This window comes from Amblyomma mixtum, chromosome 7, assembly GCF_055824585.1.
Source record: "Amblyomma mixtum isolate Tamu chromosome 7, ASM5582458v1, whole genome shotgun sequence".
NCBI classification, from domain to species: domain Eukaryota; kingdom Metazoa; phylum Arthropoda; class Arachnida; order Ixodida; family Ixodidae; genus Amblyomma; species Amblyomma mixtum.
The window spans coordinates 37,430,085-37,448,008 of NC_143018.1; the positions used below are offsets into that span (position 1 = coordinate 37,430,085).

Consider the following 17,924-nt stretch of genomic DNA (forward strand, 5'->3'; position numbering starts at 1 on the left):
ACAATACAAAACGCGTATGAATCTGGCCCGGTAGAACACCGACGATTCTGGGCGCGTGCCCAAACGTTTCTCTTATCCCGTTGAGCTCACCTACGGATGTTATATCATCAGACCGAGACCGCGCGCGCAACCGGCGCGACGCTCAGCGTAGTACCGGCGAACGGCCCATAGCTTATCGCTTACCGGCGTAGTCCTCACAGCCGGCGTCCCAGGGACAGGCTTCGTTCACGTCGCACGGGACGGCAACCGCGGCTAAGAGCGCCAGCAGCGACCACAGCAGCCACCACGATCGAGACACGACGGGCGAGAGTAGTCGGCCAGTGAGATCGAGGAACGTCGTCGCGGCCATGGCCCCAGCCCGGGCCTCACGCACATGGCTCTGGGCGCGGGAAGCGCGCCTTCTTTACTGCAACAACCCGCGCACTCCTCCCCGACACAACTCTGTCGAGTGTTGAACCGACGTGCGTCGACGAAGCCCGAGCAGCGCTCGGAGCGCTGACTGGCGCCGTGGACGCAAAACGTCAGTCGGAGGAGGGCGTTTTCGCAACGCGCCCGTCTCCTCTTGTTCTCCACGCTATGCAGGCTACGATATGCAATAGCCACAGCCATGCCCCTTGTTCTTCTCCTCTCCTCTCTTTCCCAACCCTTGGACCGACTTGCTCGCGTTTTGTAGCCTTCTTTTATTTCCCTAGGAGCGTTCCCTAGAATGAGTGGGCGTGCGCCTCTGGTTCGGGCGGCGATAACGATAAGCCGCAGGAACAGCGCCTCGGGTCTTCAATCGCGCTTACGCGCGCTTGCGTGGTAGCGGTCGTTGAGTGCGCGGCTGACGGACGTTTTATTGCGGGCTTTCGAAGAGGCTGGGGAGGATAGAGCTTCAAGTCACTGGCAGGAAGCGCCTTAAGAATATGATGGATTGGATCGATGATTTAAACGTTCAAGATATGAACTTCAGTAGTGCTGCCTGTCCACCTAACGAAAGCGGTAGGCTAGGGGTATGATGAAGTGTGCTTTTTTGTTATCTCTCTCTCTCTCTTTTGGGCGGCGTCGACGTTTGGCAGGACAATCCTGGTACCAGACGTAAACAGTCTAATATGACCCCGGTTGATATATAGACTGCTCGTACTAAGGACAATTTTTTTTAGGACTAAGATTTTCCACTGCATTTCATCCTCGTTAATATGGAAACACACTGACCGGGCAGTGGACAGGGTGAAAAAAATGCACAGAGCCCACTGATGACCATGTATTATTGTTCTGTTAATATGGACAGTGATCAGAAAAAAAGCTCAAGTACCCAAAACAAATGGTTCGTTTACAGTGTTTTCAGTGCAAAGCAGCACCGAAAGGGAGTGCAAAAAGTGCATACACCTTAGTGACAGCCCTTTTTTGTATTGGGGTTTCATGCATTACAATGGAAAGGTGCACAGTTGATGCCCCTTTTCATCTGCCGTATTTCATGAATGGATGTAGAAGAAGCTCTCAACAGCCTCTGAGACATTGACACTTTTACTTGCTATCAATCAGATGGGTAAAGATTTGCACTACCAGTTCGCATGATGTAAACAGGTATGGACTACAAGGAGCTTCAAACTGCATCAAATTATTTTCAAGAAAATTTCTTCACTATTCGTTATAAAGGACGACTCACTTCACGAACAGCTTTGCTCGGGAATCAAAGTGTCCACACTCAAGAGACACAAATGTACTCTTGTCCTAGGACTGGATAAACTACAAAACACATATCAAAGAATGCTCGCTGATGCTATGGGCCTACGGACAAAAAGCACAGAACCTAAAAAAGATTTGATGACGCCGACATGACAGTGAAAATGAGTCGATTCCAAACTTGCGCTCCATCCCATTGGCAGGTCATAGAGTCTTCCCAATAAAATAAGTTTTATAAAGAAACCTTTCGTCCCTTGTCTTTCGCATCTGATATTTGCCGCATACATTCATTCCAATGCCATCCAAGGTAACACAGTTCGCTTGGATACTCAAAGTCTAGCGAACACAAAAGCCTCGAGTTGGGAAGTTGATCGCATGCGCTTTAAGTATACTATTTCTTGCATATGGGACGCATCAGGAGATCCTGCTATTTGCAAACGGGTGTCGGGTTACAACGCCGATTTGCATGCGTGCGGTTTTGCCTCTCAACGCTGCAGCCACATCCGCAAACCGATACGGAGATTTCTTGCGCCAACCGCACAGCACGCATCGATGACGCCACTGCCTCCAGCCGCAAGCGATAGCACACAAGCACGCTTCCTCCGGCAAGGGACTGAACAGAAAGTGAACGCTTTTCTGCGGTGAATTAATTAATTATTCGACGCTTCGAGGTACCACGGACAATTCACAGACTTCGTTTAGACTTATCCACAGACTGCCAAAAGAAACTTTTGTGAGGTGTGAGGGTGAGTGGAAGAAGAGGAAAGCAGAGGAATACCGCAGTATCAGCTGCTTCTGCAACTGGAGCGACGCACTTTTCAGAGGCCAACGCTTCCTCGATTTCAAAGCAAACCAGATCAGTCGGTTTCGGCAAATCAGCATCAGCATCAGCAAACTACGTCCACATGCAGGACCAAGGCCTCTTTCATTGACTTGCAATTAACACTGCCCTGCGCCCATGTCCAGCAATTTCGAACAAAAATTTTGAAAGCTGGAAAATTGTAAGATACTTTTACAGAAATATTGAAGGTAATGGTCCATTCTTCTGATACGCAGCAAAATCTTTCTTTTAAAGCAAAATCGGGAACGGTATTGACGATAGCAAAAACGTTAATGGAAAAAAAAAAAAAGAGACTGCCGGCGGGTGATCTGCGAATGTATCGATTGTTACAGAGAAATCTTACATTATATGAAAAAATTGCGTTCATAAAAGGTTTCACACTCAAAAATGCTTTTGTCCAGCACAGTTGGGCATGAGCCGTTCTATCTTACTTCCGAAAACTAGCATATCTGATCCGCGTATACTTGACTACCTGCCGCCCTCAAGCACTTTCCTACTACATTTTCTTCCGTTCTCTCATTTACGTGGAACCCCTCGCGGTGGCTCAGAGGCTCGGACGCTCGGCTACTGAGCCGGAGGGCACGGGTACAATCCCGGCAGCGCCGGCTGCGTTTCGATGGAGGCGAAACGAAAAAAAAAAACGCCCTAGTGATGCGCGATGTCAGTGCACAAAAAAGTGACGCTACGGTTACGACGATGTGACGAGAAATTTCACGACAGCTGGAGCACAGTTGTAGGAATGTCATACTTATATAGTCAGATCGTCAGCCGGAAACGCCTCTTGCAGCGTACAGTGGAAAGCCGATGGTAATGCCCCCTGACCAGACACGCGCACATTGAGCAACCAAAGAGCAACTCAAACCGAATGTACACTCTAAACAGAAAGGAGTAAAAAGGAAGTAATGTGTACTCTAGCGCACTCCCTTCATCATCACCATCATCATCATCATCAGTCTGACTACGCCCACTGCAGGGCAAAGGCCTCTCCCATGTCTCGCCCATTAACCCTGTCCTTCGCCCGTTGCATCCACCGCATTCCCGCAAACTTCTTAATCTCATCCGCCCACCTAACTTTCTGCCGTCCCCATGCCACGCTTGCCTTCTCTTGGGATCCACTCCGTTCGTTTATCTTGCCTTCGCATTACATGCCCTGCCCAAGCCCATTCCTTCCTCTTGATTTCAGCTAGGATATCATTAACCCTTGTTTGTTCTCCCACCCACTCTCCCGCTTCCAATCTCTTAGCGTTACACCTGTCATTTTTCTTTCCATAGCGCACTCCCTTATTCCCTTTTTTACTCCCATATTGGTGTATTCGTTTTTATTGTGTATTTTCTCGGGTACGTATACCGCTAGCCGATGAGCGCGCGTTTTGCGCCGCACGGATTGCGGGGCCTGTATGCGTGTTCACCGCTTACCCAGTCTTGAGAACGTTGTTACGCTCGATCACCAGCAGGTTATTTAACATCGGCGGCCGCCGAACGAGGCGGCAGATATGGCGGAGGCTCGCGCTGGCAGGTGCCTGGCGCCCACCAATGGCCAGCGCCTTCCCATCTTTTATTCGCCGCGTGCTCCCTCTACCGGGGACGCCGCGCACCTTCCCTCGCGCCCTCATCCTCTCTCTTCGTGATCTCGGAAATAGAATGGTGCGTTCCTGAACCTACATTGCAGAGCTTGCGAATGACTTCCTATCATTGAGAAGAGCTGCATGTGTTGTGAGAAGGAGAGCTTCGCGTTTAAGCCTGGAAATATACGAAGCAGTAATTGTTGATAATGTGGGAAAAAAATGCTTCAGTCCATCGCTTTATCGGAAAAAGAACTTGTGTATACCTGTGGTCACGACGATCCTGTTGCGCATACGCAGTGCCGCCACTCTGTATTGCCGAAGTTTTGCATGGGTTTTCGCTGCAATAAATGAATGAAGGTAGCGCCCGCGCGGGATTCTTCCTAGCTGCTGACCCTGCCTCCTTATGGTGCGCGCATTCTTAATTAACGGGACACTGAAAACAAAATAATGTTGGCCTATATCGATAGACTGGCGCATTGTAGTGAAAAAGACACCACTTCCACAGAAAACGGAGCATCTGTAAGCTCCAGAACGGCAAAAAGCGAAGCAAATATGTCGCCACGACAATCCGATTTCGCAAGTGAATTGCGTTCGTCGACACAGTTTTCTGGTAGCGGATCCCGGAGGCTATGGCTACAGTGCCATCATCTTTAGAAAGTTATGACGGAGTCCTTTTTGGCGTACAAGTTTGAATCGGGTGGCGGGAGTTTTAAATGCAGTTTTCGCGGCAATAAATGCATATACTAATAAATGGACATAGAATCGATTTTCACTTAGAACAAAAATGGGATTAAGCTGCCCTCAGTGTCCCTCAACAAAAGATATGCTCATCTCCAATCCCCTGTCTCTATTTTTTTTTTTGTTTATGCGAAACCCTAAGGCCAAAATTTGGTCGCTTCAGCAAATCAGGAGCGACAACAGAAACGAAACTTAACAGACCGGGCTGCGTCACGCCGTAACTGCGGAAAGGCCTTCCGTACCAAAGAAGAATTCACACAACAGACCTATATTATACAAAAGTAACACAAGTGTCCCGCCACATGCGTACAGCTAAGGTGCCTGGGCGCGCGCGTCGAAGCACCCTACGTGCCGCGCTGAGCGCGCGCCGCCTATTGATCGCGCCGCCAACTACGCTTTCTCGCGACCACGGCACACGGCGCCGCGGTGTGGCGGGTTTTTTAAACTGGAAGTGCGTACAGAAACAGTGGTGGTAACTAAAGGGCGAATTACAAACACCTCCCTTAGAATCCTTAACGCAACCAAATTCTCACCAAATTATTCCGAACTGATATGGGTCCCAGCCCATTCGGGGAATCCGGGGAAAGAGGCAGCCCACAATAAAGCCCGAGGTTTCGTCGACCGGGCAGTGGATGAGTCTGGCTCCCTGAATTTCACGGACTCCATGATCACATATCATGATCTCACCAATCATTTTGGTTGGTTTGGTTTATGGGGTGTAACGTCCCAAAGCGACTAAGGCTATGAGAGACGCCGTAGTGGAGGGCTCCGGTAATTTCGACCACCTGGGGTTCTTTAACGTGCACTGACATCGCACAGTACACGGGCCTCGAATTTCTCCTCCAAAGAAATTCAGCCGCCGCGACCGGGATCGAACCCGCGTCTTTCGGGCCAGCAGCCGAGCACCATAGCCACTGAGCCACCGCGGCGGCTCCAATCATTTTAAACTAGAGAGGAGAATTTTCCCCCCTCCAGACAAAAGACTTACTAAAGAAGAGGTTACGTGGCGTCGTCTACAGACGAGACCGATACGCAACCCATCACTCCTCGTGCACATTTATCCAGATCTTTACAACCCAAACTGCAAACACTGTGGCCAACGTGCTACCTACGATCACATCCTGTGGGACTGCAAAATAGAGCCACCTCCGGGTGATCTAGTTACAGCTCCTTCTCTCGAGCGGTGGGAGACCGTGCTGGCTAGCTCTGACCCCAGAACGCAAGTTTTGGCGGTGGAGTGGGCTGACAAAGCCGTCGAGGGCTATGTACTCTCGACCACTTAACGCGACCTCTTGCCAAGCTCTTTCCGGCGAATAAAATGTTTTACAATCAAAAGTAGTGGTAACATCCCAACAAATTCACGTGCTGCAAAACTACCTTTCTCGCTTTGGCTAGCAGTGACACACAGATCCACGCGAGCTATAGGTGTGCTTGTCGCAACTTTGTGAGAAAGCTGATATTAAAGCAAGCGATATAACTATCCCGACTCTGTTCATTTGAAATGCATCAGTTTGGTTTCGTCCGTGTGCTGTGCGATGTCAACGCACGTGTTATAACCCAGGAGGACCAAATTAATCTGAATCCCTCCACAATAGACCCCTAGGCCCGTGTACTGTGCGATGTCAGTGCACGTTAAAGAACCCCAGGTGGTCGAAATTTCCGGAGCCCTCCACTACGGCATCTCTCATAGCCTGAGTCGCTTTGGGACGTTAAAACCCCATAAACCTAAACCTAACCTCTTTCTTTTACTTCCTTCCTTATAGTCGCAGGTCCAGTGTCCGCTTGAGTGAGACAGATTACTCAAGATCCGAAGAGAAGGTTAGTGGGAGGCGGCAGGGAGTCAGGTTGGCAGGTTGGAAGTTTGCGCGTGTAAGTGGACACCGCTGGAATAGGACAGGGCTGATTGGCGACCATTTGGAGAGGCATCTGTCGCCGTGGATGCGTAGTTGGACTGATGATTATCATGGTGATGATGGCGACGACGAACTCGACGCAAAAGGTGGCCCCAGAGGCTGATTTGAAAAGCTTCCTCTCCCCTTTCCTGCTGAGGCAGGTATTTTCTATGGAAGAATCGTACTGGCCTCACCTTTTTTTTAGGCCAACTAAAAGTGCTAAAGGTTGCCTAAGAAACGCAATACGGATCCTCCTCCCCTTACCTAACTGCACCCTTTTCAAGAAGTGCCCTCAAATCCTCCCTGGGTATCACCGTGGCTTGCCTCTCCCCTCCTCAGCCTCAACGGTCCGACGCCGCCAGGGGGCGCGCGCGCCGTTCTACGCGAGGCGTGAAGGTCGCGACCCCGACGGCGGCCGGGAGCATGGCCGGGAGTGCGCGGAAAATAAAAGGGTGGGGGGGGGGGGGGGGGGGGGGGGGGTGCTCAGAGGTTTTTCTCGGAACAGTGGCCGAGCACAGAAGGGTGCTCCGTTGTTCGGAGCTGTTCGGAGGCAGTTCGCGCCAAAAGAACGGTTCCGAGGCATCGGAAGAACCGCGGAGAGCGGGGAAGTCCCCGTGAAAGCCTCCGTAGCGGACTTGCACCGTGTAGGCCGCATGCCGTGACGTGCACGAAAGAAACGGAGAGCAGGCAGGTTCCTGCATTCGGCCCAATTTAGTTAATGCGAAGTGTTCGTATAGGATCAGGGCATTTTGACATTTTTCTCAACGTTGTCAGTTTTCTGAGGTGCGGGGGAACTTTGTGCAGTGCCGAAAATGACCGCTGCAGAGCCGCGACGATACACCTCCTATGGGAAGAGAGTTTGGCACAATGAATGAATGAATGAATGAATGAATGAATGAATGAATGAATGAATGAATGAATGAGGAGAGCTCACTCCCTTTTTACACCCATATAGGCGCACTGGTGTTTATAGAGTGTACCGCGGTAATCTGTCGATACAGGCCAACTTTCGTTTATCCTCAGGATCCCTTTAAAACTATTGACCATCATCAGCAGCAGCAACCCTGATTACGTCAGGTGAAGGACACAGGCCTCTTCTCCCAGTGACCTGAGATTAGCCGTGTCTCGTGACAACCGCGGCCTATAGTTATCCCAGCAAATTTTCTTACCTCATGAAGGAAAAAAAAAGAAAACTATAGGCAGGAGCATCAGGCGACATTTTTGACGCCTAGTCGTAAAAAATATAATGGAAAGGTTCAACAAGGGGAAGCTTTGGGCCAGTTGGTCTGACATGTTGGAGAGGAGGAATAACCGCGAACTTGACAGGACTGAAGAACGATAAGAGGACAGGACGAGCGGTAACTAGCAACTGAAGTTTATTGAAAAAAGACATGTTGCAGCAAATGTAGCAAAGGTACGCTATGCGCAGAAGCAACCTTAGCTGCAACATGTCTTTTTTCAATAAACTTCAGTTGCTAGTTACCGCTCGTCCTGTCCTCTTCTCGTTCTTCAGTCCTGTCAAGTTCGCGGTTATTCCTCCTCTCCAACAAAATATAATGGAAAGCATCATGGCAAAGAGGCCCTCCCGTAACAAGGCAGTGGTGGCTCCTAGCCGGGTTTCGCTCGTTCCGCAGAGTCACGCCTGCGCTTTAACATGCGCCACGTTCACTAAAAATACCACGAATCAAGCTGGCTTGCAGTTTGGCAACTATGAAGTACCTAATTCCCAAGATTCATTGCGCAAAAGGGCTTTCGACGAGAGAAGGCAGCGGCGTCAGAGGATGATTGCTTGCGACGGCTTAGCGTGTGACGTCACAAGCTCGCCTAGTTCTTTTCCATCCACATCTTGCCTCATCTAGCCACGTGACCTTCTGCTCCCTCACCCCTTCCTCCTTGCTCCCGGCTAGATTTCATTCCTTTAAAATCCACTCTGTAACCGCAAGAGTACGGGTTATCTCTTTCCCGCACACTATTAGCTATAGTCGGATACAACTTAAAGGGCCACGGACCACCCCAGCTCAGCAGACACTCTCTACCTCTCTTTCAGCGAGCCTCCTCTCCTTCCATTCCCTCCTCGAAATTCTTCTCTCCCGCTCCTCGTCGAGTAGGCTCGGCAAGGCAAAATCACCCCTTCCTTCTCCGACGTAAGCCGGAGGCGTGGTGTCTGTGGAGTGCGTCACGGGGTTACGTCATGGCCCCGCCTTCAATAGAATTCTTTTCTTGGTTTTTGCTGCTGGGGCTGAAACAGCGTCGTCGCATTTTCTCCGCACACTGAACGATCGAGAGGCGCGATCGGCTCGACCACCTAGACTTGTTAGCGAGCGCACCCTTTCATACATCTGTTTGTCATTCCCAGTTAGCGAGCCACCTTTTCATTTTTTTTTTAGGCCTCCCCACCGTTTCACGAGCGGATGGGCGGAAGTCGTTTCTGTTCGAAACACACGGTGAAGTGCGGACCCGGCAACCGCCCGTTTGCTTTTCTTCATGTGTGTTTGTGTTCTGTGTGTTTGTGTCTTTTCTCCGCTCCGAAGCCCATGTCGTTCATTGGAGTCAGGGCGTACGCAAGATGCATGGAGGATAAGCGGTGTCTATGCGGAGCGCTCAAGTGGACGAGCGAGGGAAAGGCTCTGCTGCACTACTAATTAAAACCTTGTTTTGGGGGGCTCGCATAGAAGAAAAGAAACTGAGAAGGGAGCGCGCACGCAGAGCTTCTCGTGACGTGATCACGGCGGGGGGGGGGGGGGGGGGGGGGGGGGGGGGGGGGGGGGGGGGGGGGCGAACCAACTCCCTCAGTTTTACTATTTTTTACTTTTTATGGCAAGGGTTCAAGGCTGTCGCCGCACGCTCCCTCCGCAGTTTTTTTTTTTTTTCCTTCATGCGGGTTTGGAGGCATGAGCCAGAACAGAAGGCGCTGCGGAAAGCCTTGTGCAGACGACGCGACGCCAAGGCTACGCCCAACCTTCTCCCGTCAGTCAGAACGATGCACCAATGGAGTGCCTTTAGCCAAAGTAGCCACCCTTGACGTCAGCGGTGTGCAGAGTAGTGGGCGGGGCCCGTTTTTGAAGGAAGGAAAGAACGAACGGGCTTTGATTTGAATTTTCGCAGCTTTTCGGGGCGCGCATGGCTCTAGTATTTTGCAGAGGTTATCTTCGATGCCTCATCTATGCAGTGGGCTTGTTTTTCAAAAATGTCCGGACCCTGGTCAGTGGCCCTTTAAGTCTGCAGTGAAGCTCCGCCCACATTCAGCCTCCGCGCACAGAATTCTTCCACGACGAAAACGTAGTCCGCTGCTTAAACGTTTCTTGTTACGTAAACAATAAGTTTTATCGCAAGAAAAAAATTGTGAGCTCTAGGATTTTTATACATGGATTGTCTGATATAGTCAAACATTAAACAGCTGATTTCGTTTGCAGTTGCGATTGGCCAGCGGAGTAATACTAAACGCCGCGGACCGCGGCCCAGTGTTAGCAACTGCTGTTTGTTTAACTTTACTAAATGAATGAACAGCGAAGTAAACAAGGCGTGGAAGAACGGACTAAATGGAGGCAGCGCTGTTTACTTACAACAGCAGAGACTTTTAGCATACATTAGATGTTAGACGTTTTTAGCACACCGGAGGCGTACTAGCGTAGGCGTATACAAGTTTACCACCGCGCATTCGCAGAAGGGCTCCAAAAACAGGTGTACATCTACGTCTTCGGTGTGCTAAAAGCCGCCTCCGTTGTCACCGACAACTGGCAGACTTATTAAGGCGAAAGCCTTTAATGCCTCACACTGTCGTTAGCAGCCGTGTCGGCAGATTTGTCCGCGTTTCGGCGTCACTACTTAAAAGGAAACTGCGTCGAGGCTAGGAATCGAACCAGGGCCAGCCCTTGGCATTTGAAGCGGAGACGCTACCACTCCGCCACGAAGGCTTTTTTTCTTTAACATGGTATTTATTACAGTGATGTAATGTTCTATGTACATGAACTATATACAAGCCATTATGAAAACAGTGTTAAACAATACATATTGAAAAGACCATGCACTAGAAAAGGGGCAATGCAGAGCACATCACTAATAGTGAGTGCCACTCCGGTTCGTACTCAGTCTGGGCGTACACGTCTCCTAGATCAACAACCATTCGACTGAAGTGATCCTTTGTAGACACAACAGGTTCACAGTGTCTGTCCATCATGCGGGTTTTCCAGAGGCTGTGCAGAAGGCTCAAGGTTTGAGCATGAATAAATGCGCATCTAGTGAATGCATGGGTTTCGTAAATAAAATTAAAGGAATAAAAAAGGAAAAATAACTAAAGAAAAATAAAAACCAATAAAAATAAGGAAAGAAACAAAATAATAAAGTAGAAAAAGTAAGATGTGAAAATAAAATACACAAATAAAAATAGGAAAATAAGCGAAAATTAAACAAACAGTGCGCAAGGAAACGCTTTCGTCTTGCAGCACTTTAGAGAGCCAAAGTGCCCCCTGAATTTTTTTTCTTTATTGACAAGGACATAAAAGGTTGCTTCCTGATTGTGGCGTCGGCTATTCCTTTTCACATAATGAAATAAAAACACTGGGACATAACGCTCAATAAATTCACAATACAAATAATACAATGGACACGCCAGAAATGCTAACCAATAAGAAAATATACTAAAAGTAATGATATCACCCAATGACATAAAATGAAGATATAATACATGCAATGATATGTCCAAATTACCGTAAACAGTATAAAAATGACAAATAAAAAAAAAATGAAAGAGAAACAATTAGCAGCAACAATAAAGATATAAGCCCCCCCCCCCCCCCCCCCCTACGGCATCCCTCGTAACCTGTGTCGCTTTGGGACGTTAAACCCCAATAAACCGAGCAATAAAGATATAAGATACATATATAAACATATAAAAATGATTGTAAGGACACTGGAAAGCACAAGCCGTGGCGACCCATCACAGAATTCACTCAAGCTTACTGCACGAGACGAGCTCACAGAACAACAGCTCGAGTGAAAACGAAGAAATCAGCCGTGCTCAGCCTATCTATATAACGTACAGTCCAACTGCATAACGGCGCCACTATGTAGTTGTTAGTCGTGTGCCAATATTAATAGCATCCGGAAAACATCTGCGCTCGGCTGCGATGACCGAGCCCTCCTCTTCGCGCCGACCGACCCGTGGGCCTCTGCAAGCAGCGAGCGATCGAGGGCCGCTCCCAGCGACAAAAGAGCGAGACGGGCGTTTTCGCGTGCGTAGGCGTCCGGCGCCTCGCGTCCCATATTCGGCCAGCGGCGCGGCTTCCTCCGCCGTCGCATGCGCTCGCGGTGGGCGGACAGGTCGCCACACATTTCGCCACTCGGCAGCGCATAGCCTTCTTTTCCTCCTTCGCACACAGATCACCAGCTGTACGCTTTCTGTTGTGCAAAGAACATAGCATGCGACTATATATATATATATATATCCTCTTCAGACGTGACCAAAAGGTAAATTGTAAGCGGCGAAGCTTAACGTCACGAAGCAACGCAGCGGCTATGACGGATTCTGCATAGTGGAGGGCTCCGGGTCAATTTAGACTACCTGGGGTTCAAAAGGGTTGAGAATTGGGCGAGTTTGTCTATATATTTTTTGTGCTTCTAATAAATTTTGTCAGTTGTTAGTGAGCACTTGTGTTGTTGTCCCTCTGTCTCTGTCCCTGTCCCTGTGGTGCCACAGCAGTATGAATTCGTACCTGGGGTTCTTTAACGTGCGCTAACAACGCACAGCGCACGGGCGTTTTAACGTGATAGCGTTAAAGACCCCGTTGTCCAGAAAATCCAGTGTCGGCGTTGTTGGTGTAGGCGTTGTGAGCGAAAAATCACTATCATGACTAGCAGGTGGTCCCCAGAGAGAAGCCTAGGAGGCAGGTGGGCATCCTTCTTTCCTCCATGCAGGTGGGCCACCTGTGTCACATGACCTTGTGGCGTCATCACAACCTGCCCACCGGATAGTAAGCCAAATAGCCATCCTGAGCAGGTAGCAGTTAAATTAATGTTTGGTCACTCGCAAAGAGCAACCTGCAGGTTGCACAAGGCCCATCGCTGGGAGTGCCTACCATCGCGGAGCAGTGGCGCATCACTTGACCGCTGCACCACTGCGCCGGTAGGGGTTGAGGACTCCCATGGATCTATGAACATAGATAATGACCTTCTGCATACATGGGAATTAACCCAATAAGCTATTGCGTCATGCCCTTAAGACGGAGCTAAAGTCCCCCCTCCATTTTTTTTTTTTTTTTGCATTGTGGCCGGGGATTTGATCTCGCGACCTTCGGATCAGTAGCCGAACGCCAAAGCCACTGAGCCATGGCGAAGGACTCAGTGAGAGACATGTCTGTGTCTCTCGCATATATCTCTTCCCTATGTCACACCAACTACAGCAACTAGCCCATAATGCCACCCTACGCACAGAGTCACCGCGGTGGGTTGATCAAAGTACGCTGTGTCAGCGTTAGACAAAGTGTTTCTCTAGTACGAGTGTTCCCTTTACACTAGACAAAACTTTTGCGGTCGAATCCAGCAGTTCTTCCTCCGTGCCTGCTATGGCTCCTCTGTCTGTTCTATTAGAAGCATGCGTGCAACAACATTTTATTATGCATATTAAGCTAAATGCATATATATGCGCCAGAATACATACTTGAATCAAGATTGGCAGCAATTTCACGGTAAAGCGGAAGAAACTTAGCATTTACTCAGTCGCTATGAGAAGAAAGCTGATTGAGACAACGTAACCAAACCTGGAAGCCTATATTGCTGCGCAGTTCTTGAAAAGGTGGAAGCAAAGTGAGAATACCCCCAGACTTCCAGTGGCACTTACACCACAGAACTGATGCATTTTTTATTTAAATACTCTGTAATTACAAAGACATGTGTATCTGCGTGCAAATGGGGTCTTCTGAGGATATTACCGCTTATGCGAAACGGAGTGTGTACTGTGCAAACGGTATACATGGACACGCACACGCACGCGCACACACACACACAAAAAAAATTAAGGCTGCGTGGGAAGCACTTAACGGAAGCTGCCCCAGGTTTCTGTCCAAATTCCACCTCGATGACACTGATTGGCGAACTAATTAAAACAAGCTGGTAATGATAAACAGCGCCTTGTAGCCCCATTACACAATGACTCAACAATCATAATCATTCAACCCACCATCATCTATTATCATTCCTCCACATTATAATCTCACTCAACAAAGATCATCCCCATCATCGCTGGCAGCAGATGAACGCAATTGATTTAGTAGCAGGCATTCAGAATCAGCTGCAGCGAATCAGGCCGCAAGTTTTCGTTTATTCTTTTTGTTTTGAGCCCTTGTTCAATTCTCGCTGGACTCACTTCACACCTCAAACATAACGGCCACCAAGCCCACACCAGGGTACCTCAGTTACCTTTGGCTGGCACCTTCGAACGAGCCGGAGTCTAATTGTTCCCCGAAATAAACTGAGGACCGACCGTACCGCAACGACTTTACTAACGGCATTTGGCAACGAGCGATGCAGCGAAACAAACAAGACTGCCTGTTTCTTTGGTACGTACCAGATACCCTTTGAATGCTTAGCACATGCTGACTGACTCAGTCCGTCAGCTACGCCAGTAAGAGAAACTACAGATGAGCATTAAGAATTTCGATATTTCGAACTCGAAGCGGATGAAAATTTCTTCTAATGCGGATGTGGAATTAAGGCGAAACCGAACTGACTTCCCGTAATGCATGTAATGTTGGCGAGACCAAAACGCCGGTTCGAATAAAGCGGAAGTTCGCATTAATAAAATTTCATGCCCTTCGTAACTAGACCGCAGACCGCACCCTAACAAGAAAGTATCAATGAAAACCCCGTTTTTTCGACGAAGAAAGTTCAGAAATGCATTGCGCAAACAGGACCCCCCCCCCCTCCCGCTTTAATGGACAAGCATAAATCCCATAATTTTCGCAACAAATCAAGACACTTCAATATCAGTCCGGTCACATTTCTGCCGCCTGTCCAATCAGCGTCCACAGCACAAAGCACCTGGCGGAGAGCCGCTGATCTTCCACGTTCTTCCCCGATTCTCGGTTAGAGAGAAGCCAACAGCTCCCCGGTACTATTTCCCTTTCTCGGTCTACCGGCGGGAACCATTGAGGATCGGCGCTTCAAAGACCTGTCCGCACAGGGGCCGCACGCTGGGTACGTCTGGTGGAAGCTAGGCAACAAAACCAAACAAAGCTTGCCTACCCTCCTTCCGCTGGCCCCAGTGCGAACGTGTGAACACAGGAAAAACACTTTGAGCCTCTTTCAGTAGAAAGAGCATGCCGACGCCGTACCGCCCGCTGTGGTTCCCCGGGCTGTGAATGACCAGGCGTGTATATGGGTTTTCTCCGGAAAGGGGCGATTTGCCGAGCGGACGAGGCGTCACAAAAGAGGGTGCTGGGTCATGGGGGCAACCGGGAGGGGAAAAGGGGGGGGGGGGGGGGGGGGCTGCTAAATAAAAATACAGAAAAGTGATCCGAAGAACGGACGGCGGGTTCCGAAATGAAAGAGCGTACACCGGCGTAGCTTGAAAGCCTTCTCGTCTTCAAAATGGCTTTCCGGGAGTGTTATCCAAGGAGAGTTTGCGTTGAAAAAAAAATCAGCGCAGCGATTCTACGTGTATTAAATTAAAACTAGCCTACCGACAATCTGCAATGCTTTCCAGACCATTCCATCCGGCAAGTTTTCCAAAAAAGGAAAGGACGTGCGCAAGACAGACAGTTGAAGCTTCAGACAGACATAACACATTGCATCGCAGACCTAGTGTTCGTCTGCGCGCATTTTCATGTTACGCATAGCTGACTCTTAAATCGCAGGTGCAATTTTGAAACAATCAAGTATCATGCGAGAGGCCGCATTTTGGGCTATCTAGGCCAGGAGATCATCCAGTACAACTGCCGAGCACAAAAGTCTTATTTCATGTAGAAATATAGAAGCTTCTTGTATATACCGCACGTCTACGCATCCTTGCGAAACAGTGTATCTTGACCGAAAAATGGCGGTCACGCCCTATAAACCGTGGAGACGCCGGACGTTATATGACAACGCTTGACCAACTAATACGCTGTGGCAACTGCTGCTCAGCAGACTCAAAAGCATAGGTGTGTCCGAATTTCGGTCTACATCAAGACATCCCGGATGTCTCCTATTCTGGTAAGGTGTATGCTGTGCTGTACGTGTATACCGGTCCTCATGTTCAATCCATGGTCGCACGTTTGCATAAAACATACACGGAGTCCAAAAACGCTCATTAATGCATGCATGCATACAACAAGAATGCTCTCCGCTCTCACCTGCGAAAGACAATAATGACGGCCCACAGGCATATAGGTTCGCGTGACGTTTCCGGGCCACTAATCATCGGCGACGAAGCGACGTGCGGCCTAATTAGAGCGGGCGCGCAGAAAGCCACTGCCGCATAAGCGGCGGGTCACAAGCGATTAAGAGACCGCAAAAGCCTATAGCGTAGTCGATCGCGGCGCTCACGACATCCGCATTGCACTTGACGCTCAAACCCGCCCTCTTCTATTTCATGAGCACGGATCGCAAATGCACGAATTATGCAGGTAAGTATGACACTGAGTTCGTCCAGGGCACGACCACCCATTATCCTCGCGACAATCGATCAACCCACATGGCCGTGATTCATGAAATCAACATAAAATTGACCCGTCCGTCAGTGACTGCCGCCAGCATGCACATGCAAGACATGACATGCGAGAAGGTTTGCGGATGTATACGCTCACTGGTAGAGTCAAGGCTGTCGCTATAGGGGCCAAGCTAGGTGTTGTGAATGAAAGCGCACACGCGATATGTTCACTCATGCGAATGCAGTGGGAGAGGGAATGCATCACTTATCACTTTCGCCAATACAGCTGATTTGCGTTCTGCGTTCCCTTGAGCTGGTTTGGTGCAGCGCTGGGCGTGCCTTCGTGCGCGCTGTTTACTCTAAAAATGACGATTGTCATGACGGACCCAAGCTTCAGGACGGTTAATATGCTTTCGGCGATCTGGCAGGGACCACGGTAACAACGTCAGGAATAGAATGCACCCCTGCCAGCTAAACGGCGTTTTGACATTTGCTAGGCCATAAATGAAACCACGCTTTTTCGAGTCGAGCGTAGAATACCGAAGAAAATTGCAGCGCCTGATCGATTGCCTTCAGACTAGTTATCTGCAGTAGTGCCACTTTCGAAACCTACAGGATTACAAAAGAGATCAGACCGCGACTCTCAACTCACAATCAGCTCTGTTCGCATCGTTGCCTCATCCATGCGTGGGTATCAATTCGAGATTACCGTCAGCGCGCGAGAGATTTTTCCCAATCGACGCTCCCTCATCAACTGAGGCAACGGATACATCAGTGTACCATACGCCATATATATGCGAAGAATTAGATCTTATTAACGGCAAGCAAACTTCGTCGCCGGACGTAGTACACGTAGACGTGCCAGTTCCGCAGGTATCTGTAAGCAGCAAGTCCAGCGCAAAACAACACGTTAGCCAACACAAACGATTCACTTACGTCTTAATCCAGTGTCCCCTCGGCATTCGACCTGTTTCCAGAGCGACGACGCCACCACAAGAAATAAGCACGTCACAAGTGTGGACGCGCGATCCGACAACGTCCCAGCACGCCAGCGGGTGCCCATCTCCGGAGGAGCAGATGAGTTTCGGAGAGGCCGCGCCGCCCGTAGTTATTCCCTCGTCGCGTCGTCTCCAGCGCTGTGCGATCGTGTCGTTCAGCTTCCTTCTGATGGGCTTAGGTTCCCGATGTGGTCAGCCAGCCGCCACCACCGCAGCTGCCAGCCCGAGTAGATAGAGATGCCTCCGCAGCTGGCCCCAAACTCGGCGCACGCCTCCGCCGCACACGGGATCCGTATGTGGGTGCACACACACACACACATTCACTCGCACACGAAGCACCGAAAACCGCGTGGGCGCGACGGCTTTTTTCCAGCGCTCCGGGCCGGTCTCCTACCTCGCCGGGCGTACAACGGGCAAGACCGGCCCCTGGTGAAAAAAAACGCGCGTGGGCAGCGGGCGGCGGCCAAAGCAGCTCCCCAAGTCAAGAACTACGCGGGGCCCGTCCGCGTGCGACAACCATTCCTTGCTCTTGACTTTCCCGCCGCTTTCTTTCTTTTTTTTCAGTGCATTCGCGCGCGTTTCTTTGGTCCGGCGATAAGATTG

At 49.7% G+C, this 17,924-nt stretch overlaps 1 protein-coding gene across 2 annotated transcripts in view; it reads right to left on the reverse strand.

Moving 5' to 3' along the window:
• Positions 1-17,716, reverse strand: part of wb (wing blister) — a 148,764-nt gene extending 131,048 nt beyond the window's left edge. Inside the window, exon 1 of one of the 2 annotated variants that reach the window (XM_089552264.1) lies at positions 17,260-17,716. In XM_089552264.1, coding sequence (XP_089408390.1) covers positions 17,260-17,386 — 127 coding nt within the window. In that variant the 5' untranslated portion in view covers positions 17,387-17,716. Of the gene's footprint in view, positions 1-183; positions 559-17,259 lie in introns of those variants that run through there. The other variant, XM_089552263.1, reaches the window with a different exon arrangement.
• Positions 17,717-17,924: the final 208 nt, after the last annotated feature.